This window comes from Pseudophryne corroboree, chromosome 2 (assembly GCF_028390025.1).
Source record: "Pseudophryne corroboree isolate aPseCor3 chromosome 2, aPseCor3.hap2, whole genome shotgun sequence".
In the NCBI taxonomy this organism is placed as follows: Eukaryota; Metazoa; Chordata; class Amphibia; order Anura; family Myobatrachidae; genus Pseudophryne; species Pseudophryne corroboree.
The window spans coordinates 98194387-98222118 of record NC_086445.1 but is presented as its reverse complement, the minus strand read 5'-3'; the positions used below and the strand labels follow the sequence as shown (position 1 = coordinate 98222118).

General features: G+C 44.8%; 1 protein-coding gene across 2 annotated transcripts in view; it reads left to right on the top strand.

Moving 5' to 3' along the window:
* Positions 1-27304, top strand: part of PDGFD (platelet derived growth factor D) — a 451533-nt gene extending 424229 nt beyond the window's left edge. For both annotated transcript variants that reach the window (XM_063951547.1, XM_063951548.1), the window contains exons 6-7: positions 3631-3845; positions 21561-27304. In XM_063951547.1, coding sequence (XP_063807617.1) covers positions 3631-3845; positions 21561-21692 — 347 coding nt within the window. In that variant the 3' untranslated portion in view covers positions 21693-27304. The remainder of the gene's footprint in view (positions 1-3630; positions 3846-21560) is intronic.
* Positions 27305-27732: the final 428 nt, after the last annotated feature.

The window sequence follows — 27732 nt, the reverse complement described above, 5'->3', positions numbered from 1 at the left end:
CGACCACCCGTCCGGGGGCAGCGGCAGGCACCCATCAGGGTGGGTAGTCACTGTGGGGGTTGAGTTGGGCACCTATTACCGATTTTATAGTTTTTAATTAAATTAGGATAGTTTTGAATTTTAACGTTTTTAAGGTTAGCGTCAGTTCAATAGAGCCGTTCTTTTTTCTGCCACCATATGCCGGCTGAATCGGCATGTTAACAAAATTTTTCAATTTACAGGTTTGCTAATGGTTAGGGTACAATAAATAGCTAGCAATTTTTCTGCCAAATTCAAGTCTCCGTGTCCATTATTTCTTGGTATTAGAGGTAATGAATGCTTTACTTTGAATGAAGGGGTCCACCGAGTATCATTAGGATGTTTAAACTCACCACACCCAAATCTATCTCTCTCTGCACATGTTATATCTGCCTCCCCTGCAGTGCACATGGTTTTGCCCAACTGCTAAAAAATTTCCTGCTGCGATCAACTCAGAATCCTGATGTGTGCTCCCACGGGGTCGGTATTGCAAGAAAAAATAGACTGTGCAGGCAGGCCGATTTTGACTAGAAAGTGTACAATCTAGTACGTAGTATAGTAAAAATTGGCCATAGTGCAAACCGTACACAGCACCATGGGGGTAATTCCAAGTTGATCGCAGCAGGAATTTTGTTAGCAGTTGGGCAAAACCATGTGCACTGCAGGGAGGGGGGGGGGGGGGGGGGGGGGGGCAGATATAACATGTGCAGAGAGAGTTAGATTTGGGTGTGGTGTGTTCAACCTGCAATCTAAATTGCAGTGTAAAAATAAAGCAGCCAGTATTTACCCTGCACAGAAACAAAATAACCCACCTAAATCTTACTCTCTCTACACATGTTATATCTGCCTCCCCTGCAGTGCACATGGTTTTGCCCAACTGCTAACAAAATTCCTGCTGCGATCAACTTGGAATTACCCCCCATGTGTATAGTCAATACATACCTCCCATTTCTGAATTGCATAAGTCGCAGTAAAATAGGGGCAGGCCTTCAAAATATGGGGCGGGGCCTCACTGCACAACCCCCTTTTCGTCATTTTGGGGGCGTGCCCCACGCTCCCATAGCAGCTGGGCAGCCCCCGCATCACTAGGGGAGGGCCTTCATAATATGGGGCGGGGCCTCGCTGCACAACCCCTCTTTTCGTCATTTTGGGGGCGTGCCCAGCACTCACTCCCCAGCATTGTATAGATGCCGCGCACATGCTGCTTTCCAGAGCAGGGCAGCGGTGATCACAGGATCTTCCAACTGCTCCCCCGCCCGCGGAACACTGCGACCCCACGGGTGGGACAGCGGGACAGTATCCGAATAGCGGGACTGTCCCGCTTGACTTGGGACAGTTGGGAGGTATGGTCATTATCAGTAGTTCTGGACTCCAGGGAGTTCAAGGGAAATCACATAGTGCAAATCGGCCACATAGGCAGAATCGCACCGCGTGTAGGCCCCTTTACATACAGAATGCAGGCTTAGCATCCACCTGTTTTGTTTTTGTTTTTAAAGGGAGGCTATACCATGCAGACTTATACAAACTTATTTTTCAGTGTGTACAGAAACTTAAAAGGGCTGAATCCTATAAAGTATTGATATAGGCAGGTACAGTATGCTAGCCAGCTGCAGGGTGACCATACAGCAGACGTCACATTTAAATGCCTTTATGCAAGGTTTTCAAATCTGATACAGGGTCTTGGATTTCAGCACACATACCACTATACAAATGCTGCTACAAACGCCTTCCCTGATGTACCTCCATGTAGACGAATGTGCAAGGTCTGTGACGCCCACTGTCAGTGCTCATAGATGCTGTAATACCGATTGGTGCGTTGGCGACCTTATAATCCACCATCGGTCACACCATCGAAACTTACACTAGCCCTATGCATACTTACTTACTCTCCCGTTTTTTTTTTCCGGGTAGTATCCTGCAGCCCTGGAAAAGTGGGCACCACTCCTTCATCCCACCCACTACCTAGTGAAGTGGACAGAATGGGAAGATTTATGTAAGGAATCCCGGGATCCTCGAGGAGGGGGCAGGGCCTAGTGACATATTTCTATGTCAACGAGTCATTCTGGCCTCACCCCTATGCAAATTTGCACAAATCTCAGCAATTTCCTCTGGGAGGGCTTAATGATGCAACTGGCCCGCCCCCCCCCCCCCCCCCCCCCGATGCAGCCCATCTGCTTCTCCTCTCTGGGCTTCTCCTGGAGAGGACAGCAGCTAAGTAAGCAAGTATGGCCCTATGGCTCAGTGCAGTTTCCCCATCTGACTATGGCCTCTTGTGCCAGTGGCTGTGTGTCCATGAACACACCTGTTTGCACTGACAGTCCTGCGACACTCCCATAACACGTCCACTGAATGGATCGTGTGTGTGTGTACATCTCTAGCCACTTCCCGGTCACCGCCCAGGAAATCCCGTCACTTTTCCACCACATTTTTATACCGCCTGTCTCGAATGCTGCAACGCCTTTATGCATACACTGTGTAGCACATGCGCCGTAAGAGTCTTTAGAAACTTTTGCGCATGTACAGTTGCAAGAAAATTGTTAGTGAACATCGCTTGTGGATTCCATACTGTATTTTCTTTTTAAATCATAATGGTTACATGGCCTCTGGTGGCTAGCTTATGGCATGACTTTCACATTACATGGAAGGGCTTTCACGGACAGGACCTATAGGGCCAGATGTACTACTGTAAGCCTTGGAGAGTGATAAAATGGAGAGAAGTAAATATCAGCCAATCAGCTCCTAACTGCCATGTCACAGGATGTAATTAAAAACTGACAGTTATGAGCTGATTGCTTGGTACTTTATCGCTCTCCAATGCTCAGCACACCTGGCCCAGAATCTGAAGGCTAATGTACTGTGTATTAGAATCTACAATCTGATGCCTTATGTACAGAGGGACCTTTAACTTTGGGGTCTATTTACTAAACCTTGGTTGGAGATGAAGTTGCTGGAGATAAAGTGCCAGCCAATCGGCTCCTAACTGTCATTTTTCAAACACAGCCTGTGACATGGCAGTTAGGAACTGATTGGCTGGTACTTTATCTCCATCCAAGTCTTAGTAAATAGACCCCTTAGTGGCTAGTGAATGACAGGACCTCTGGCCTGATGGAAAGTGTATAGCGAAACTTTAAAACGAATGGCTATTGCGCAGCATGGCTTTTAGTTTGTTGGCTAGTTTGTGGCAAGCCACTATGCTGATGTATCCACCATCCGGCCCGCCACTTGTAGCACAGAGCAAGGGTAAGCAATGTGAAGCGCCAGCTGCTGTAAAACTACACATCCCAGCATGCTCTGACACTGTTTTAGCATGCTCTAACAGAAAATCTTGCTAGGATGTGTAGTCCTACAGCAGCTGGAGTGCTACACATTGCCTACCCCTGGGATAGCGTTTTCTGAGCAGTCAGTAAGATCTACAGTAAGTGACAGCTTCCACCATGTGCTGGCTTGTAGATAGATAAATGTAACTGCTAGCTTCCAGCAGATCTGGACCAATGAAAAACTATGATTAATGTTATTTGAGTTGCATGTCATTTTTATGTTTGGTAAAAGTGCATTGGGTTAAATAAATGGATCTGTTCTACATTTCCAATGATAAATTCATTTATATTTCAGTGAATTTGGACAGGCTTAATGATGATGTCAAGCGATATAGCTGCACTCCAAGAAATTTCACCGTGAACTTGCGAGAAGAGCTTAAGATAACCAGCGCAGTGTTTTTTCCACGTTGCCTCCTCGTTAAACGCTGCGGGGGAAACTGCGGCTGTGGCACTGCGAATCCCAAATCCTGCACGTGTATGTCTGGGAAAACCGTAAAAAAATACCACGAGGTATAGTAATTAAATATTTATTAAATAATATATATTGATAATCATATGCCAAACACATGAAGCTGGAATATATATGCTTGTGTATATTTGTAGCACTTTCTTTACATATGTGCATCATTAAAGATTATTGCCAAATGTTATGAGCCGCCACGGCTTCCCGCCAGCTTCCGGTTGTTGCTAAGCGACCGGACACAGCCGAACTTCCGCTCCCTTGCAGCTGCACAGGGTTATTAGTTAATTTAGAGGCTTTGCTGGGCTCAGCATGTTATTGGCTCCTGCTCCCTTTAAAGGTGATTCCTGTCTCTCATTCAATGCTGGTCATAGTTCCTGGTTGCTGTGGGAGCCTTTGTCCCTGGGTTCAAAGTCTCAGTTTAGGACCTCATCTCCTGTTTGTTCATTCCCATCTTTGAACAGCATTCCTGTGTCCAGTCTCTATTCAGCACTAGTGTCATCTAGCAAACTTTTGCATTAGCCTTAGTTACACTTCTCTTGTACACCTGTGCACAAGTGTTAAGTTGAAGGTATTGCTCCTCCCAGTCCGGTGGCAGCATCCCAGTTAGGGATTCTTTTGTTTTTATCTTCTCCGTCTCTACCTCCTCCCGCTCCATCACTTCCCCTCCCTTCTCTTGCACCTTAGTCTCAGTCTTGTCTCCATTGTTTGCCTTCCATTTGCCTCACTCCTCCCAACTCCTCTCTCGCTTTTGTACTCCTTCTCTCTTCCTGCATTGACACAGGTCACTCAGGGTTTACCTCGTAACACCACCAGCTGTGTAAGTCCAGGTGGCATACCAGTACCGGTAGGCGCACTTTGCCTTCTAGGAAAAGCGGCTGTTATAAGTAAGAAGACCCGCTGGTGAGTTCTAAAAGTCTTAGCCCTGGGTGTACAAGGGTACTTTCAATTAGATCCTCGGCAAACCATCCATTGCGGAGAAGAAGACCCTATGGTTGTAAAACCAAACCACAAAATACCCACTGAAAAAATACGCACTTGTGCATAAAGTACTTTTTTATCCACCGAACAGGGACCATACTGTACTTAGAGCACATTTTCTTTCCTAATTTCTAAATTATACTTAAAGGGCTTAATAAAAGCATTGATGGGCAACTGGAAAAGCCCCCTAAGTGCGTGCAAAACCCCCCTAAATGCGTGTCTGATACTTGTGTAAAATATGGATAGACCGATTGACCAACATCTCTCTCTGTGTCAGTTCTCAATTCTCCTTCATGGATCATGATACTGCTGTAGCATAACTTTGTACAGTGTTTCTCAGTTGTGTAACTTCAAACTAGCCTTCAAAAATGTAGGTCTATTATCTCTGCAAATGGCGCAAAATGAGCTATGCACAATGCTGCCTATAGTTTTACTTCCTGGAAGATCAAAAATGTCATCTGGGGGTGGGGGTGGGGGGGTAATTTAGCATTAAGAGGGAAATTCATGGGATATTGCAGGGAAGAAGCATTACTTATTTGTGTTCATGGCCCATAGAAGTTCAAGGAGAAATAAGCTGTGTCAACTGAGAACCCCAAAAAGCAGATCTGGGCCTGTCCTAAGCATGTTGCATGTGGGAGGGTGTAGCAGCATCACAGAGTCCTTCCCAAATTTTGTTATAGCGCCCATCACAGGGTGGGGTGAGCAGAGTCCGAGTAGGGAGTCAGGGCTGAGTGGGGGCAATTGCTGGACCACAGCTGCCATCTTGCCGCCAGCACACTTGTCGCCGGTTGACGCTTGCATCTGCCACCAGTCCTCCCCCCCTGTGGACTGCACTAGGAGGTAATACTAAAGGGACTCACCATCCTCCCACCCAATCCCATGCCCAGTTACTTACTCTATAGCCAACATTGGTTGTCCCTCTCTCCAGCTACCACCAGACACCCGACTGCGCAGGGACATTTGCAGTGAACACATATAGCAGTATGTATTGGCCAAAGAGGCTCCTAAGCTTCTTTTCAACAGGCCGGCAGTCGGGATGTAGTTAAAATGCCACCGGACGGGATCCCGGCAGTCGAAATACCTGCGTCGGAATCCCGAATGACGGCATAAAGCCAGCGTCAAAATCCCGGTTGAGCTCGGGATTCCAACATCAAAATAGCGACACCTGTAATCCCAATTGTTCTTCCAGTGGCATGCGCTCATGTCCTGCCGCGGGGAATGGGAGGTTAGATTTAGGAATTAGAAGGAGAGTTAGGGAGCAGGAACGGAAAAGTTAGGGTTAGGTACCAGGGAGGCGGTTAGGGTTTGGCACTTAAAAGGGGAGGTTAGGGTTAGGCACCAAGCGAGGAGGGTTAGGTTTAGGCAGTGGGGTAGGGAGGGTTGGGGTTAGGCACCATTGGGGAGGGTTTGGATTCTGATGGTTGGGATGTTGCTATCGGTATTCTGACCGTCAGCATTCTGTCCATCGGGATATCATTTATTTATTAACAGTTTCTTATATAGTGCAGCATATTCTGTTGCGTTTTACAATTAGGACAACAGTAATAGAACAAACTGGGCAAAATTGTTGATGCTGCCACCTACTGTTTTATTTTATTATTGCGACCTGTCCTTTGCTGATACTACCCCTACCTTCTCTCCTTAAATCCATATCAAGGATTCCCTTCCCTACCATTCTGCATGTTTCATTTCTGTGAATTGCTCATCCTGCCCTCTGTTGCGATAACCGACATAGTGCACCCTAATTGGTATTCTCACCTGGTGCCATCAAGAATAGGATTGGTCATTCAGTGGGTATCTGGTTAGTTCACCATTTTAGTTTATCCTTGCACATTGTAATCAGTGTAGTGCACACAACATGGCGGCCTCACCTGGCCGCCATGTTGTGTAGAATGAACAGCGCATGGTTTTGAGAAACTTACAAGTATCACGCCATACTATTTTTATCTCTCCCATTGTGTGTTATCAGTTCCAGGCATTGCCTATTCTGCTCAGTGGCACCTAAAATGGCTGCCACACCTGGATCCTTTGTGGGTGGTATGATCAATTTCTGCAACTGATGACTCAAAATGGCTGCCACACCCTTTTGTATTATCTTCATGGCCTCTGTATTTCATTTCAATAGTTTCTGTACTGCATTATTTTCTCACTTTCTTGTAAGCGCCTTGAGTCCTATCTGGAGAAAGAGCGCTATATAAATTGTGGTTTCAGCTGTAATTCGGGGCACAGAGGGTGAGAGGCAGGTACGAAATACCTGGGCACAAGCCTCCCAAGGGGGCATAGTGCGGTCGGTTATGATGGGGAAAAGTGGACGTGTTGATAAAAAAAATTCTATTGGTCCATGCCATCTTTCCCCCCTAGGCAGCTTGTGGATCATCAGCTATATAATCAATGCTACAGATATGTCCACTTACTGTACACCTATCCTCAAATCAGATCAAATGCCCCATTTATTGTGCCAAGCACTTTGCAACAAAGCAATGCATCCCACCCAGTTTTGCACAGAGTATGCACTTTGTTAGCATCATTAATGCAGCAAAAGTACAATTTATCAGGATATCGGCGCATGCTGACAGTGGCATTCTGATGGTAAGTACTAGGGTTAGAGTAAGGTTTAGGGTTAGGGTTAGTCTACCGTGTGGGGACAGTAAGGTTTATGTTGCGGGAGGAGAGGTTAGTGATAGGCTGGGGGGCGCGGTTAGGGTTAAGCCTGTGGAGGTATGGGTTAGGCTGTGGGAGGGGTGGGTTATGGTTAGGGTGCAGGAGGGGAGTTAAGTGATAGGATGTGGGGGGTTACGGTTAGGCTGTGGGACGGTTGGGTTAGGATTAGGGTTAACATACTCACTGGAATCCATCATGATTTTGAACATTGGCGTGCTGCTCATATAATAGCTTCATATTCTCCACCCACTGGTTTGCTGACTCTTTATATGCCTACTTATGCTTACTCCACAAACCAGTGCAATGCTTTGTCTACAGTATGTGTGATAGGTCCTACTATTAAAAGCTCCTCCATTGTTATGACTCCACCTACAATTAAGAAATTCATTGTCATCGTCTATCCACAAAGTGTTTCGGGCTCTCAGTCTGCTTAACCCATTTACTTTTGAGTTGTCCTTAGCTACAATTGACATTGTCCCGCCTACACAAGACCACTTTAAGATTTTTTTCCTAGGCAACCTTTATGCTCTCAGTCCGCCTCGGTGTTAAAATGGGTGGCAGTACCACTATTCCTCCAGTGGTGGTGCTATCCCGGTATTGACTCCTGCAGTGTCACTATTAAGGGTGTTCCTAGCACTCCATGGTTTGTCTCTCTGCAACTGGAGACAATTGGCTAATGTGCTTCACCTGTGACTCCTGTTTATTAGCCAGCTTCTCTATGCACTTCAGACCTGATCACTCGCTAGGGTTTTTTTGCAATGCCGCAAGCAGATAGTCGCAGCCCATAGGGGAGTGTATTTTTGCTTTGCAAGTGTGCGATCGCATGTGCAGCCAGGCGGTACAAAAAATATTTGTGCAGTTTCTGAGTAGCCCGGAACTTACTCAGCCCTTGCGATCACTTCAGCCTGTCCGGTCCCGGAATTGAATTCAGACACCCGCCCTGCAAACGCTTGGACACGCCTGCGTTTTTCCAAACACTCCCTGAAAACGGTCAGTTCACACCCACAAACGCCCTCTTCCTGTCAATCTCCTTGCGATCGGCTGTGCAAATGGATTCTTCTTAAAACCCATCGCACAGCAACGATCCGCTTTGTACCCGTGCGACACGCCTTGCGCATTGCGGTGCATACGCATGCACAGTTCTGACCTGATCACAGAGAGAAAACCTAGCGTGCGATCAGGTCTGAATGACCCCCTCAGTGCCAGATCATCAGTTCATGCTACCTGAGACTGATCTTAGTGCATGTGGCAAGTGAAGTGAGCCTGCTGTCCTATCATACTGCACTGCCAGTCAGGCCTGTTACCTTGTTCTACTGCACTGTTAGCAAAGTCTGTAATCTTGTCATATTGTACTTCAAGCAAAGTTCGCTATCCTGTTATCCTGCCCTGCAAGCCAAGCATGCTATCCTGTCATACTGCATTGCCAGCCGAGCTTGCTACCCTGTTCTCCTGCACTGTAAGCCAAGTCTGTCATCATGTACTGCAAGCCAAGTTTGATACTGTTATCCTGCAGTGTAAGCCAGGTATATCTTGTGTAAACTCTTGTCTCTGTCTCATCCACAAGTGTGTAATATACCAGCTATTGTTTCATTCTACTTGTGCATTACTTCTTTTGGAATACACACTTGCAAGGGTAATCCAAGTGACTCATGATGTAACACCCGGGGTTGGCGGGTGTCTGTGTGGTTAAGAATAGGTAATACAGGCGTTCAGTGGCTTGGTAATGGACCCTTTCCCTAAGATGTTTTCCACGTACCTTGTTCGATATGAGTGGTTCAGAGAGGTAGGACAGATTGATATGTAAACAGGGAGGTCATTTAACAGCAAATCTCTGTGGAGAATACTTTTATTTTACAGCAATGAATGCTGGATGGAAAAAGATTAATTGGTTCATACAATCAAAATAATCAAGACAATGACATTCAAGTAGACTAATTCATTTTGTGGCATTCAAAAAAGAGACTAATACAGTCGACAGCTCAAAATACACTGGATGACTCAGTGTGGTTTAAAAGATATTAATTTAGAATCAAACTAATCACAGTTATGCATGTATTAATTAGTGCAATATTCACAAAGACAATGAAGAAGAGGATAATGAAAAAAAGAAGAATTTGAAATAAACTGATTAAGGTCACTGAGGCTCAGAAAAATTACACTCGCTATTTTTCCCCTAATGTCCCTATACACAGTCCTGATCTTCACTGATAATGTAAACGTTGGAGCTCATCGATCTTAATGTATCACAGTGTTGCATTGGGGTTCTGAGGTTTAGATTGAACTTGTTGCACAAAGGGTTTAATACCTCCTTGATGAAATATAAGCCCAGGAATTAGAGGCCTGACTCTCTGTGCCAGGGTAGACAGTGTCAATGTATTCGAATTATCCACAAAGCTTGTATGGCGAATATGACTTTAAGTTCCAACTTGGTGAAATGTCTCTGTAGCATCAGTCAATTAGTGTCTCTAGTAACTAATAATTAGCGCTGCCCTTAAATTAGGGGTCAGTCTATGGTAGGTGTCTGTATTATGCCTCCAGGAAATCTTTGAATGTGATAGCTGGGCGGTGTATATTTGTGAGGAAAATTGGGTTTAGCACTCACCCTCCTGTAGTTCAACATTTAGCACAGACTCTAACTCACACAGACTTTCAGTACAGCTCCTCTGCATCCCACACCCGTCTCCATGCGGCGTCCCACTTGCTCCAGATGGATGGTGTAATGGTTAGCATTACTGCCTCACAGCACTGAAGCCATGGGTTCAATACCCACCATGGCCCTAACTGTGCGGCGTTTGTATATTCTCCCTGTACTTGCGTGGGTTTCCTCCAGATACTCCGGTTTCCTCCCACAATCCAAAAATATACTGCCAGGTTTATTGTCTCCCAACAAATTAACCCTAGTGTGAATGTGTGTGTGTACATGTGATAAGGAATATAGATTGTAAGCTCCACTGGGGCAGGGACTGATGTGAATGGGCAAATATTCTCTGGCTCACTTCTCCACTCTTATCACTGTTTAGTAAATGTTCCCCTAAGTCCTGGGCTGCGCACAGACTGCACAAAGTGTATTTTTGCAGCTCGGCGTACACATAGGATCGCGCACTTGCACAGCGAATTTACACTCCCCCTGGAGGCAGCGACTATCTGAATGCAGGGCAGCAAAGTTAGCGGCCCGGTGATCAGATCTGAATTACCCCCTGAGTCTTCTTATAGTATGCATGTACCTTGGTGGATACTGGATTCCTGGAACACGGCTCTAAAATTTCCTATATGTAATATGCAAGTTTTATGCCTCATAAGCAAAAACATAAGCACACATTTTGGTACAGACACCCTTGATGTTTTACTACAGGATACAATTTATGTTCCGTATAATTCCAGGTACCCAAAGTTAAAACTATTATATAGAGCATAAAATCTTTGAATATCAGTGCTCCGATCAGCCATTCTAGCTGTCCAATTTCTGCCTTGTTCAAACACTCATCTGCTGTCTTGTCTGGGGAAAGGGTTTGCCAATTTTTCTCCTCTTATCAGCAAAGCCCATATACCATGCTCATGTTTTTTAATATAAAACACAGGGAAAATCCCATAGCTGTCAGAGGGCTTGTTAACGTAAACGCTGTCCAAATCTCTACTCTCAACCCAGCACACACTTCCTTTCCTAGAAGAAATAGATTTTTTTTTAACCCAACAATCCCACTTGTGTCAGTCATTTCATTTTGCCCTGGTTTAAATAAAATATGAACAAAGATTGTTGTGTGCTTATTGCTTAAATCCAAAAGCGCCTTAGGCGTATTTCAATTGTAAGGAAATAAAATGAATTATTTAAAAATGCTGTAACCACATGACAAATCAGTGAAAGAAAAGTGTAAAAATATATAAATAAGGGAAAAAAATAAAAGAGACTATCGGGGTCATTCCGAGTTGTTCGCTCGGTAAATTTCTTCGCATCGCAGCGATTTTCCGCTTAGTGCACATGCGCAATGTCCGCACTGCGACTGTGCCAAGTAAATTTGCTATGCAGTTAGGAATTTTACTCACGGTTTTTTCTTCGTTCTGGTGATCGTAATGTGATTGACAGGAAGTGGGTGTTTCTGGGCGGAAACTGGCCGTTTTATGGGTGTGTGCGAAAAAACGCTACCGTTTCTGGGAAAAACGCGGGAGTGGCTGGAGAAACGGAGGAGTGTCTGGGCGAACGCTGGGTGTGTTTGTGACGTCAAACCAGGAACGACAAGCACTGAACTGATCGCAGATGCCGAGTAAGTCTCGAGTTACTCAGAAACTGCACAGAGATGTCTTATCGCAATATTGCGAATCTTTCGTTCGCAATTTTGATAAGCTAAGATTCACTCCCAGTAGGCGGCGGCTTAGCGTGTGCAAAGCTGCTAAAAGCAGCTTGCGAGCGAACAACTCGGAATGACCCCCTATATATTGTAAGTTTAGAGATTTTGGGGTGAGATTCAAATGTTGCCGCTCCTCCTGCCCATCATCACGCCCGCTGGCAGCTATCTAAATGTTGCTGCCAACAGGCGTGACATCAGCATTTTAGCTCGCTACCTCTGGGGGTGGCGAGTTGAAATACGCAAAAGTGACCCATTTGGGCGCCCAAACGAGACTTTTCGGGTTTAGTTCAGTCGGGTTTAGCTGATTTACGCGGCTAAACCCGACTGCTATGGGCGCGATCAGCGTGAAAATGGGGGACATTTGTTTATTGCCCCCTGTGATCTCCCGTCACTTTAGACGGGAGATCGGGGGCGATAACATTTGAATCTCGCCCTTGGAGCAAAATGTTAACATGAGAATAAATTATACATTTTAAGAATTGTGGCCAGTGGTGTCACAATGGTGGGGAAGGGGGGGTGTCACCTGGACTACTCCGGGTGACACCAAAATAACAGAGCTGCTCTGGTGTCTTCCACTCAGGTAGTATCACAAAGCAGTGGGGGTGGATGACACGGGCATGCGTGCTTCATTCACACTGTGCCAGCTCAAACACTGGGTAACCCCCAGCGTGGCAAGAATCGGGCATGCACCCAAAAAGTCGTACACCATCCCAGTGATGCCACTGATCATGGCTGATGTGTTGCTGCTTTACTCTCAAATTCCCATTTCAGGATGCCCCAGCATCCTGAGAGATATATATATATAGTCACTGTGCCGGTCTTAATAATGATGGAACAAGTCCCGTTTGAAATATCTGTTCATCCGTAATCGTCAGTGACCTCAATGCTGATGTCAGCTGGGACCTTCGGCCTTTCTTCTTGACGGTGGAGAGGGACCTCTACATGACATGTTTTGGGTATTTTCCCTTTCTCAAGTACGGATGCCTTTCCAATCTAAAGCATTGTACAGTATTTATGACGAACAAGCAGGAAGTCACAATCTCGGAAGTAGCGCCCCTACTGGATGTCCCTGCATTTCCGCTTTGATGTTGTGCGATCCAACTGTGGATCATTTGGAGCTCACTTCCTTGCTTCCCGCCACTTATTTATGGTCTTAGTTATCAGGAATCATGATAACACAACAACAACAACAAATATACTGGGCAATCAAAAGTAACGAAGGCTGAGTTTAAAGTAAGAAGTCAGAAATCGAATCGATGAAATAAGATAAAGATCAGGCAACTACAATGACAGGAGAAATAATATCAAGTATAATTTACAAAACAACTTGGGGGGGTCCTTCTCATATTTGCTAATCCCATACCAATGAGTGAATTTAAAACAAGGCCAAAGTTGTTACTTGGGATGCAGATCATTTATGCGTTTCATCAGATTGACTTCATCAGAGGGCTGCTACTATACATTGCGACAATTTGAAAACTCACCTGTTCATTCTAGGCTACAAGCTCTCCCCATACTTAAACTCACGTCTTTTATCTTCCCTCCCTATCTCTTCCTAGTTTACCTCTCACTTATACCCTCCGTTCCCCAGACTGAAAACACTCACAAGCAGGGCCCTTCACTTTCTTGATTCACACTCTGAACTATACATGTCTTTGGTGCACCACAACACACCATGAATGGCTCTAAACCTTTTTCCCCATCCTTCCCAGGGCACTGGGTCATTGAGTGCTACTATTAATTACTGTCAATCACTTACTTGTCTTAATTTCTCAGTTCTTTTCTTGTACTTAACCTTTTGTATTATATTTATTGTGTACCTTTTTGTAACTTTCCCTGTATAGTGCCACACCACTTGGTGGTGCCATACAAATAAAAGATAATAATTCTACTAACTGGGGATCCATAGATATACAAGCAATGATTTGAATACACACAGCCAGAGCTTTAGACTGTCAGAAGCAGCACAGATTATTTCAGATCACCCAACTCTTGCAAATCCATGTTTAGGCTACTTTGTGTGGGTAGGCAAACACATAGCAAATCTGAGAACTGAAACATTATCCACAGGACAGACTGGTAATGTCAGACTGTTTATAACATACACCAGGGAATGCAGTGGTAAGGGCCCAAGCTTAAGCGGTGTGGACATGCGATGAACAAGACCTCTTTATAAAGGATGGGATAGGGGTTTGTAAGGGCCATTCATTTTGATTGTCAGAAGATCTAATCTCAGAGTATTTTCCATAAAAATACACAAAAACAAACATCCTAGTTCACCCGTGATCCTGCTCCACTGTTACTGACCCCTGTAGGAAGGGGTGGGACTATCAGGCAGTTGGGGCCCATTAAGGATTTCCCCTTGTGTACCTCTGGCCCAGTCCGCCCCTGATTGAGGAATATTCCAATTTCCTCTGGAACTATATCAGTGTCTTTTTGCTGACTGGGCAGACGAGAGTAAAGAAAACTGCTATAGTTTAAGTAGCAGTTTGACCCTAGTCCATGCCTACAGAGATAATTCAGTCATGTTTGAATTAAACAAATTGCAATCCTATTGCTTTTAACAACACCTGTGTGCAAATTCATATTATATCTTTTTTTATGTCATTAATTATCTGATCGTCATAATGGCAGGAGACACCACAGCTGACGTTTTCCTGACTTAATTAATAATTAAGTCATCAAATGTTAATTATCTTCATCTGTACAAGATGTGTGTAATTAAACATCAAAGCCCAGATTATTTAGTTATCTCTTTGGAAGAGCCGAAGCAAAATTATGTTTTATTTGCAACATATGCATGAAAAAAATCTGTTAAAGTACACATTATACCGTGTAATGGAAAACTGAACTTAAAACTGTTCTTAAAATCACATTACATTAATTTAAGGTTAAATATATATATATATATATATATATATATATATATAAAACAGAGGGTACTGGCGGCACTCAGAGTCTTGCACAATGTAGGTGAAAAAAGCCAAGTGCATTCATTATCGATGTTTCGGGGGACAAACCCCCTTCCTCAGGACACTGCAAACTCAGTTGCAGTGTCTTTTTTTTTTGGCTTTTTTCACCTACATTGTGCAAGACTCTGAGTGGCGCCAGTACCCTCTGATTTGTATTGGGGTCACTTCACCCCTAGGAGGGCACCAGAGCAGAACCCCCACGGGGATCGCGGAGTGCCGAGCTGTTGGTATGGACTATATATATATATATATACTAGGTACTTCATCGCGCCCTACGGGCGCTCTTCACACCGTCGCAAGGGGCTACGCCCCCTTAACCCTTGCATGCCTTTCTCGGGTTCAATATTAGTATTATATGGAGTATTACCTGCATTCCTTTGTTAGTGGTTAAATATTGCACAATGAAAGAGCGTGCGTTGGTGAAGGAGGGTCAGCCCCTTGCGACGGCGTTAACAGCACCTGCAGGGCATGATGTACAGAATGTAGCGGGTGCGGGGGGGATTGCGGATGGGGGAGGGTGTCTGTAGATGCTGCGAGTGGAGGAGGGGGCGGATGCGTGGGGGGGCCCGGATGGGGAAGGGTCGGGAGGTGCTACGGATGGGGGAGGGGCAGAGGAGTGGGGGCTGCGGATGGGGGAGGGGTCCAGAGGCACTGCAGGTGGGGGAGGGGCAGGGGTGCCATAGGTGGGAGAGGGGCAGGTGCGGGGATGTTGCGGATGGGTGAAGGGTTCCAGAGGTGCTGTGGGATGGGAAGGGGCGGGGGTGGCAGATGGGGAAGGGGGTCTCGAAGCGCTGCAGGTGGTGGAGGGGTGGGGGAGGAGTGGGGGGGAACCACGGATTGAGGGGGGTGTCTGCAGATGCTGTGGGTGGAGGGGGGGCAGGTGTGGGGGGAGACATATATGGGGGGTGGATGGTGGACGGGGCCTGGAGGTGCTGTGGGTGGTGGAGTGGCGGGGGAGTGGGAGCCGTGGGTGGTGTAGGGGGTCTGGAGGCACTGCGTATGGGGGAGGGGTGGGGTGCCGCATGTGGTGGAGGGGAAGGTGCGGAGGTGTGGTGCATTGGGGAGGGGTCTGGAGGCGCTGCGGGGACTGTGCCTGCCAAAAAGGTAGTTGGAGGGTATGCAGTAACAGGGCCAGGACAGGGGTGACAGGGCCAGGACAAGGGTGACAGGGTCAGAACAGGGGTGACGGGGCCAGGACAGGGGTGATGGGGCCAGGACAGGGGTGACGGGGCCAGGACAGGGGTGACGGGGCCAGTACAGGGGTGATGGGGCCAGGACAGGGGCAAAGGGGCCAGGACAGAAATGACAGGGACAGGATAGGGGTGACATGGCCAGGGTAGGGGCGGCAGGACCAGGACAGGGGTGACAGGGCCATTATAGGGTTGACAGGGCAAGCACAGGGGTGACAGGGCCAGGATAGGGGTAACAGGGCCAGCATAAGGGTGACAGGGCCAGGATAAGGGTGAAATGGCCAGGATAAGGGCCAGGATAAGGGTGACAGGGCAAGGCCAGGGGTGACAGGGACATGACAGAACACAGGGCACGGGAGAGATTGGTATTAGGGACAGAACAGTGGTGAGAGACAGATGTGTCTTACCGGAGTCACTGCTGCTGGCTGCTGCTGTTCCACTCCAACCTGTTGGGATCTGCTGCTGGTGGAGACTTGGCATGGCTGACTCTCTCAGGCTGGAGTCCTGCTTCCTCTGCCCGTCCGCATCCCTCCCCCCCTCCTCAGTCACACACCGCAGACCTCACACAGCTGCCAGGCACTGTGGTAAGGGGAGACTGGGAGTGACTGGTTAGTCCCCGGGAGATGCTGCGGCTGGAGGGAGGAGGGGGTCATATAGCAAGCACGCGGCGCGGACCTCGCAGCTGCCAGGCACTGTGGTAAGGGGAGACTGGGAGTGACTGGTTAGCCCCCAGGAGACGCTGCGGCTGGAGAGATGAGGGCGTCGTAGCATGCACGCGGCGCGGGCCTCGCGGCTGCCGGGCACTTTATAAAGGGGAGACTGGGAGTGACTGGTTAGCTCCCAGGAGACGCTGCGGCTGGAGGGAGGAGGGGGTCGGAGCCTGCAATCAGCGCGGACTTCTGCAGAGCTACCCGCCGGCTAAAGTGTGTGAAGAAGCTGGGCGCACCTCACTGCGGGTGTCAGCGCTGCAGCTAGCGGTGGGGTTGCCGGGGCTGGAGATAACAGAGGCACTATGGAACCTGCACAGTGGCAGGTGCCCCACAAAACTGCAGCTAAGAAGCGTGGAGTGTGCCAGAAAGTGACGCTCCTCCGCGCCAGAGAGCCCCTGCTGAGTTTGCTGATGTGGGGGGTCAAGCACACAGTGAGCCGGTGCCCGTCTGTCTGTACGGCATACCCCCTCACACAACCCCATACCTCCCCACTGTCCCGATTTTCGCGGGACAGTCCCATTTTTTGGGGTCTGTCCCGCTGTCCCACCCGTGGCCCGCAGTGGCCCGCGGTGCAGGGGGGTCAGTTGGGAAGCTCCTGAACTCAGAACAGCGGTGAATAGATGCGCACAGCGTCTATTTAGTGGAGACAGGAGGAGAGGGGGCATCAGGGGGTACAGATTAAGCGGGGGTTCCGGCAGCAGAGCCGGATTAAGGGGGGAGGGCCAGGGGGTACGTACCGTAGGCCCCACAGTTTTAGGGGCCTCCCTGGCTGGAGTAGCTTTGTCCCAGCTCTGAAGCTCCCCCGTCCTGCCAGTAACAGCAGCAGCATTGAGCTACAGCCAGCACACGCTGCTGCGTGTTGGCAGGTCTGTGGTGTTGCTGCCTCCCTGCTTTCTTCTGCCTGTGCGGGTGTGTAGGGGGGAGCGACCACCCCCTCTGGATTTACCCCTAGCTGAGGGGCCAAAATCCCATGGAAAAAAAAATCTCCGGAATTTGCATAAGGGGGCGTGGCCACGCGGACGCGATTAGGCCACACCCCCAAACCCACAGCAGGCACAGCAATGAGATAGGGGCCCCCTGTCTCAAGTGCCCTGGGCCCCCCGGACTCATAATCCACCCCTGGGGGCATGCCAGCAGCTCACAGAGCGCTGGGCATGCCCCCTCACTGACGAAAATGGAGGCCCTCCGGTGAAGCCACGCCCCCTTTCGTTGGTCACGCCCCCTTTTTGCCGCATGTGTGTCCCTCCTGCCTGAAGAAAGCTGGTAGGTATGCACCCCTGCCTGTGCCATGCCCATACCATCTGCTTCTGGTCCTAGTCTCTTATAGATTTGCCCAGATCTGTGACTCATTTGACTAACTCCGCCCAGTGTTGTGACTCCGCCCAGCGTTAGCAAATGAGTCACAAAGTCACAGATCTGGGCTATTATATAGGAGATATTTAGATTTTATATATATATATATATATATATATATATATTTAGTATTGTATACTTTGTAGTGATGCTTATAAAAAATCATGAACTAGCAATTCAAAAGTGTACCCGCTATGTCGCTGAAGATGTGCGCTCCCCCACGTTGTCAGCTACATCCTCCGTCGGCCCTTCATTAGGACCGAGTGACGCCATCACTAGCTGGGGCCATACTGCTGAATGCATGGCTGCCGCTGTCGCTCTATCGCTAACAGCATCAGCAAATGTGTATGCACTTGCCGATCCCGCCCCCCCACACCCGCTTTGGCCCATCCCCCGAGATGTTGTGCTGGGTACACATCATTAAGTGTATACCCAGCTCTACTGTATTTCTGGCATGTAATTATTCTAAATGTCGACAACACCAGAATGTCAACATGGACAGTATATATACTGCTCACCCTGTGTATAATGCCCACATGTATATACTGCTGCACCTGTGTATAATGCCCCCATGTATATACTGATGCACCTGTGTATAATTCCCACATGTATATACCATACTTGCCTACCTGACCCTCTCCATGAGAGAGAAGATGCTCTGTTCCTGGACTTTCCTGGTAATGTATGATTGCCATCACTTGTGGTGAAACACCTTTCATACATTACCAGGAAAGTCCAGGGACAGAGCATTTTCTCCCTCATGGAGAGGGTCAGGTAGGCAAGTATGCTGGGAATAACCCGGGTTGAAACTGCAAAGGGTCTGAGACTGCTCGGACCCGAGTCAGACCCAAGTTCAGAAGCCAGGTCCGACCTGGGTTTGCGATGTGAAAGCAGTATTAGTGGATCCAAATATTTTTATATATATTTTTTTTTGTCCTCACTTAGTTAAGCCCCGCCCCCGGCTAACCTCTAAGCCCCATCCATTTTTTTTTGTATTGGCCCCGGCATGACCTGGGGTGGCCATTGAGGGATGCAAACCATGGATGGTTCAGCATCATACTTGCCAACCTGACCCTCTCCATGAGGGAAAAATGCTCTGTTCCTGGACTTTCCTGGTAATGTATGATTGCCATCACCTGTGGTGAAACACCTTTCTTATCAATTAACTAGCTCACCACAAGTTATGGCAATCATACATTACCAGGAAAGTCCAGGAACAGAGCATTTTCTCCCTCATGGAGAGGGTCAGGGAGGCAAGTATGGTATATACCAGGGCTGGCCAAACCGGTCCTCGAGATCTACCAACAGTTCATGTTTTCCAGGCCTCCTGGAGATCTGTGGAATTGTCAGTTAGGAATGAATGCAGCACATCTTAATTAGTAATGACTACACATGAGCACTATCTAGGTGATCTGGAAAATGTGAACTGTTGGTAGATCTCGAGGACTGGTTTGGCCAGCTCTGGTATATACTGATGCACCTGTGTATAATGTCCACCTGTACATACTGCTGCACCTGTGTATAATGCCCACATGTATATACTGTTGCACCTGTGTATAATGCCCACATGTATATACTGCTGCACCTGTGTATAATGCCCACATGTATATACTGCTGCACCTGTGTATAATTTCCACATGTATATACTGCTGCACCTGTGTATAATGTCCACATGACCCCCTTTGGCATATATATTGTGTGTAAATCTTGCTCTAGTACTAACCAGTGTCTCCTGAGCCATTTACCTCATTGCACGTCCCTGGTATAAAGGAATAATGTGTTGCAGTTTGAAAGAGTTTGTTCCCTTTTCAACAACCCTCCAGGGGTTTTCGCATTGGGATCATGCCACGTAATACTCTTGCCGATGGTCACAACGATTTCCCTTCATCCTGGACCATCCCAGATTCCCTGTACACACTGTGCAATTTAATGAACAACGGTATGATATCTCATTAAACTGCACAACAAGGCGCACACGATATAGGGGTACATTTACTAAGCAGTGATAAGAGCAGAGAAGTGAGCCAGTGGAGATATTTCCCCAACAACCAATCAGCAGCTCTGTATCATTTTATAGTATGCAAATTATAGATGTTACTTCAGTGCTGATTGGTTGCCAATGGCAACTTCTCCACTGGCTCACTTCTCCGCTCTTATCACTGCTTAGTAAATGTCCCCCTTAGTCTTATTGATCGTGCAGCATGGCCAGCCAGAAGATATTGAATGCGACCTGCAGGAGCGCACAATTATGTGTACACACTACACAATGGTGGTCATTCCGAGTTGTTCGCTCGCTAGCTGCTTTTAGCAGCATTGCAAATGCTAGGCCGACGCCCTCTGGGAGTGTATCTTAGCTTAGCAGAATAGCGAACGAAAGATTAGCAGAACTGCTACTAAATATTTTCTTGCAGTTTCTGAGTAGCTCCAGACCTACTCCTAGATTGCGATCAGCTCAGTCCGTTTAGTTCCTGGTTTGACGTCACAAACACGCCCTGCGTTCGGCCAGCCACTCCCCCGTTTCTCCAGACACTCCCGCGTTTTTCCCTGACACGCCTGCGTTTTTTAGCACACTCCCGGAAAACGCTCAGTTGCCACGCAAAAACGCCCCTTTCCTGTCAATCATTCACCAATCAGCAGTGCGACTAAAAAGCGCCGCACGAACAACAGCAAATCTACTAAGTTTTGTGTTAAATAACTTAGCGCATGCGCGCTGCGCATTTAGCAACAAATCGCAGCATAGCGAAAATCGGCAACGAGCGAACAACTCGGAATGACCACCTATGGGGGTAATTCTGAGTTGATCACAGCAGGAACTTTGTTAGCAGTTGGGCAAAACCATGTGGACTGCAGGGAGAGGCAGATGTAACATGTGCAGAGAGAGTTAGATTTGGGTGTGGTGTGTTCAATCTGCAATCTAAATTGCAGTGTAAAAATAAAGCAACCAGTATTACCCTGCACAGAAACAAAATAACCCACCCAAATCTAACTCTCTCTGCACATGTTATATCTGCCTCCCCTGCAGTGCACATGGTTTTGCCCAACTGCTAACAAAGTTCCTGCTGCAATCAACTCAGAATTACCCCCAAAATGCGCCATTTGTCATTCCAATTTGACAAATCGTGCAGGTGTGTACCCGGTCTATGATACAAACCAGACGATCTTCTTCTCCTAAGCTATATTACAAGTAATCCTGCTAATGATCACGCTAAGTAGAGCAATTGGTGGAAGCACCAGGGTAGGGACCCACATTAAGGGGTCTATTCATGAAGCAGTGAAAAGCATGGAGAAGTGAGCCTGTGGAGAAGTTGCCCATGGCAACCAATCAGCTGCTCCGTACAGTTGTATAGTATGCAAATTATAAATGTTACTTCAATGCTGATTGGTTGCCATGGGCAAATTCTCCACTGGCTCACTTCTCCACAGTTTTCACTGCTTCACAAATAGACCCCTAAAATCGGATTATTGGGAAGTAGAGGAATTTAGAACAGGGGTTATTTAAAAGGGAAAACCTATATAATATGTGATCTTCATGGTATTTTTTATTGCATTTTGCAGGTGCTGAAGGTCACGCCTGAAGTTGGATATAGTAAGAATAAGAATAAATCCAGGAATATGGCTATCATAGACATCCAGCTGGAGCACCACGAGCGATGTGACTGCATCTGCAGCTTTCGGCCACCGCGGTAAAAGCATAGAAGACACAGATGAGAAATTCTGAACATTTTCATGGACTTTTGTTGAATGGCCATACAGTAATTGTCTTCATTGCCATCAGGATTTTAGCAATAACCTCCAATAGATATAAATATATGTCATGCCCGGGAATACCATCATTTTTGCTTGCGGAAATACATGTTGTACATTATTTGCCAATATCAGTATTTGTTTTTATTAAAGAACCATAAACCTAAAATAAAAGTTGCTTTATGTAGAAGTGCTGCTAATAACATTAACCAGTATACAACGTTTTTTAAGAAACGTGTTAGTTGTAGAGCCTTATAAAAGTCAATTACCTTAAGTTTTGTCAAGGAAAATCGAAAAAATAATAAAGTGTAATTCTTCTATAAAATAAAAAAAAACATGGGGGAGGTGTATCATAGCAACCAATCAGATTCTAGCTATCATTTTGTAGAATGTACTAGATAAATGATAGCTTGAATTTGATTGGTTGCCATGGGCTACACCTTCAGTTATGCTCTTTAGAAGGTTTTATACATCCCTCCCCCATATAAGCTAAAATACAAATACATAATAAACAAGAATAACGGTTTATTGAACATAAGGGGGCTGTGATTCAATTAGCCGCAGGCTTTAAAGCTCAGCTTTAGCTCCAGAGTTGTTCAATTACTGCCCATAGTAAGATTGCTACTAGACCTGGGGGTGCACTTAACATGGATTTCTCCTCATCACTCCAGAGACAGCAAGGAAAAATCCACATTTAGTGCATCCTCTGGGCTAGTAGTGGTCTTATCGTGGGCAGTAATTAAGGGGTCTATTCACAAAGCAGTGAAAAGAGTGGAGAGGTGAGTCAGTGCAGAAGTAGCCCACAGCCAATCAGTGTTGAGGTAACATTTATAAAATGCATTATATAAAATTATACGTAGCAGCTGATTGGTTTCCATAAGCAACTTCTCCACTGGTTCATTTCTGCACACTTTTCACTGCTTCATGAATAGACCCCTGAATACCTCTAGCGCTTTGCCCAGAGTCTCTGGGGTCTATTCATGAAGCAGTGAAAAGAGTGGAGAAGTGAGGCTGTGGAGAAGTTTCCCATGGAAACCAATCAGCTGCTCCGTACAGTTGTATAGCATGCAAATTATAAATGTTACTTCAATGCTGATTGGTAGCCATGGGCAACTTCTCCACTGGCTCACTTCTCCACTCTTTTTACTGCTTCGTGAATAGACCCCTGAATACCTCTAGCGCTTTGCCCAGAGTCTAAGGGGTCTATTCATGAAGCAGTGAAAAGAGTGGAGAAGTGAGGCTGTGGAGAAGTTTCCCATGGAAACCAATCAGCTGCTCCGTACAATTGTATAGCATGCAAATTATAAATGTTACTTCAATGCCGATTGGTCGCCATGGGCAACTTCTCCACTGGCTCACTTCTCCACTCTCTCCACTGGCTCACTTCTCCACTCTTTTTCCTGCTTCGTAAATAGATCCCTGAATTCCTCTAGCACTATGTCCAGAGTCTAAAGCTTTTCACTGGCTAAGGCTAAATCAATCTGTCCCAAGAAAATAAAAGACAGTTATGATAAAATCAAACCATATTTAGGGAACACAATGTATACAGTACAAAGTACATTAAAGCTCTCAGGTCAATAATCAGTACAGTAAAAGAAAAACTCCTGTGTGTGATCCACAGCGACTTCAGGCACTGATAACCCCAAATGTACTGAAAAGCATTGTATACATATATACATAACAAAAGATTAATCACAAGACACTGCAAAACTGTACAAAAACAAGGGAGGCAAATAAATTCCCAAAGGTGTGGACCACGTACAGGACTGATGCAGGGTTTGTAGCAAAATCGTCATAAACTGAAAAGTGACCCAATAATAGTTTATGCCCAAACAAATATGATGCATATGTATGCTGCACCCGCTGCTACAAGTGACCATCATCAGTGTGTACTTGTAAATGCCCTGCCCCCTGGTGGCAAGGTTTGATACATTTCCAATGAATGCGGATCTGCACAGGAACACTTCTATATATTCACCTTCAGAGCATGTGAAGAGCGAAAACACACAAGACACACTAGGCATACTACTCACTCTGTGTCAGCCCCGAAGTGCTAAACTGCCACATACCGTACAATTAAGATGCCACCTGTCAAATATCCAGACAGGGAATAAGTGTAATACACACGTTGGGTCTCAGAACTCTAGGATACTCTTAGGAAGATTGCAAAGTCTATTCAAGCCAATACTTAATATGCTTCAGGTGCAAATGCATAAAAAAAAAATAACATACATCACATTAATATCATGAGTCTATCGTAGGAAAGTACTTAAGCATACCAAGTCACAGAATTGTGGCATAAGCCCCAGTAACTGAATAGCCGAATAGTATTAACTACAGCATCAGTCAAGACTTATCTCCATATTGCATGGAAGTGTGTGTGTGTGTGTGTGTGTGTGTGTGTGTGTGTGTGTGTGTGTGTGTGTGTGTGTGTGTGTGTGTATGCTATAAGGAGTGGCTACATGACACTAGCGGCGTGGTCACACGACAGCCCCTTTTTTTTTCTATGTAGGTAAGGCTAAAAATATATAGTAATGCCTCCAATATAATAAAAATATATAGTGATACCTCCAGTATAATAGAAATATATAGTGATACCTCCAGTATAACAGAAACATATAATGCCCCAATTTAATAACAATATACAGTAATGCCTCCATTATAACAGGAAAATACAGCCACTGTCGCACTCCCAGTATCCCTGACAAAGTGGGAGGAGCCGTCATGCTGCCAAGCACCATGGTCTTGTTGCTTTGTGGCACATTATAATTGTGGTAATGGCAAAGTGTGTGGCAGGTGGTACCTGCTGCCGAATTCTTAAGGGTACTCCGTACCCGCATACTTGCACTGTTGTTAATCTCTGCACATAGATTACCTTGTCTGGCACACATTCCCATTTTCAAACGCCAACTACCCCCTGCGCACGTGATATCACACAGACAGCAACTTGAGGAATAGGGGGGAGCAACCCTTGTTTCTGCCTTAACCTGTTCACACTGACTTTTCTATAGTCTGTGAGATCATAAGGGAGGTGGGGAGCCTTATGGGGCATGGTATCATGAGTCGTATCAATATTCAATGCTGCAATTCACAGAATTATGCTGCAAGGGGTGGAGCCACGATGATGAAGTTTGCTGCAAATCACATCATCAAACCCTGGACGGCTCATTTCTGTGCAGAAGTGGGAGGGATTCAGGTGTCTGATCTACTCTTCCATGGCTGCAGGAGAACTAGAAAAATAAGCAGCATGACCTTGTTGCAATACAAAGAACTTGCATTAACAAATGACCTGTCTGTTTTAAGAGAAATCACCTAGAGGTATACTATATTTACTAAAGTGCGGGTTTACAAAAGAGGAGGTGTTGCCTGTAGCAAATTATCAGTTTCTAGCTATTATTTTCTAGAAGGCGCTAGATAAATGATAAGAAGAATCTGGTTGGTTGCTGTGGGCAACAGCACCACATATGTAAGCCTGCACTTTAGTAAATATACCACTTGGTGTCCCAAAATGTGACATATGAAGTTGTTCAACTAGCAACTTTTTAATAGTTTTTCATTTCACTTGAAAAACAACTACCTAATATACTTTAATTAAAAAGCTGAGGTATTTCAGATTGGTAAATCCATTCAAATGACACAGACTGAAAGACTTACTGTAACCAGCACTTACATAGCACCTCAGGAAATACTGTACTCCCAGCTGCACTAATTTCACTTATTTTCAGTTAAATTAACTTGGGTTGAGTTGATTTGAATAATTGATGTTAAAACACATACACTGATTTAACGTTAGTTATTTAATTTAGCTTATTGCAACTTATTGGAAAATAAGAGAGGAGAATGGTTCCCAGGTGGAATGAGTAATTTTGCAAGAAATACATTAAACTGTTTTTTTTCTTGTATATACAGTAATTGTACCTGTTATTCTATTTCGGTTTATTTCTGGCACTCAGCAGGAATGATTATTTTGTACATAATGCACCTATTTTTATGGGTAAGCACATGCAGTCTCAATGATAATTACTGTTTGCTTGGGTGGGCTCCAGATTTTGCATCTTCTGAGGAAAATCTCTGGACGGATCAGGTTGTTTCTTACTCACTGCAGTTTAGTTATGTACCACATAAAAAAAACATCCGTTTAGTAATGGCTTTATTGCATTTTTCTTCCCATGAAAATACACATTTTTTCCATATCCTCAAATATGGTAGAAACCAGATCTCAGGATATATTTTAACATTTTTTTTTTGTGTCTCCATACTATGGGGCAATTGTACTAAAGCTCCTAGAACAGAGAATTGATGATGTTGCTCATAGAAACCAATCAGATGCTGTCTATCATTTCTATTGCATTTTAGAGAATAGCATGTGATTTGTTGTTATGGCAACATCACCAATTCTCTGTTTTAGAAGCTTTAGTAAATTGACCCCTATGTATACTGTAGAAAAGATCTTTATGTGGAATATATTATAAAATGTTTTTAAACAAACAAAGACATAAAAGTGATACATTAAAAAGTATAACCAATATCCCATCCATCTAATGATAAATAATTAAATTAATACAAATATTTGTGAAAAAAATTGAAAGTTATAGAAATGAGATGGTCCCAAAGTAGCATGAAGTGCCATTTTTACTTTTAAATACCATTTTGCACTTCACACTGGATCCACATATACTATGTGCAAAATGTACATCAGTCTCGTGTGGACAATTTCAAAATCCAGTTTGAAGGGTACTATGTGAGCTCCCCTTGGTATTTGAAAGGCAGACAATTAGGTACATTTGCACAAACAAATTATTTTTTTGCCTGCATACTGTATTTTTGCAGTTTACAATTACCTTTAAAAAGAAAAAAAACATTTCAGCATTAACAGATACATTTTACAAAATTGTTTATTTTTTATTTGTTTTTTTATGTTATTATTTTTTTTATTTACATTTTTACTGTCTTATTCAACATCTCAATAAAAAGAATCCTTGTAAAGTTAGTGGACTAAACTTTGTATGCTTGTTAAAGCAGGATTTACTACTCAGCAAACCATGCCAGGAAAAGATTCTGGCAATTTTGTTTTTTTTTTTACAAAAAATGTTTACCTTGTCTAATCTTGTAAAATTTAAATAATCAGCTTTAAATTAACTAGTATTGCTGTATAGTGCTTTGTAGGATGTGCTTTATTTATACTGGAAAAATGTTCCGAAATTTAAATATTTTTTTAAAGTAAATGAAAAATTTGAAAATCACACTTGCACTTCAGACATAAAAGATAGATACGTATACAAAAGTGCAGTTTGTGTCCACATACTATTACATTGCATGGGGTTGTAACAAAGTCTTAGCACTATTTCAGCTTGATATAGGGTTTCAGGAAACATGCAACCGGATCGCCTAATTGTACATGTGCTTCCAAATCACACTTTAGTGACAACTGCTTAAATATTAATGCCTTTTACCATGTAATGCATACACACATAATTTTCCTGTTTTCATCTCATGTGTATATTGTTTTATTTCAATATATTTCCAAAAATAAAAATTTAAATAAAAAACAGAAACCACACTGTACATCTTACTTTGTCATTTATAATTTAAAAAAGTTGTATATGATTTATTATTGTTTATTTACAAGTGCCACCAAAATCTGCAGCAGCAAATAGTGAGGAACACATAAGATATGTAAAGCAATAAGCAAATAACGGACATAAATAATAGTAAAGGTGTTTAACAGGTCTAATACAGAACATGTGGGAGGAAAGAGACAAGAATGCTCTGGTGGACAAGGTGTGTACAGACAAGGAAATAAGAGGAAGGAGGGCCCTGCCTGTGAGAGATTACAATTTTACAATTTCTATTATGTTATTTAGTAAACCTATTCATTTATTAAAAAGGACAGGGAACACAAGATAATATTTCTGGAATTGTATTCTGAATAAAGTTCAGTGGCTTTATTTAATATACAGTATTTAGGTAAATTTGTAACATT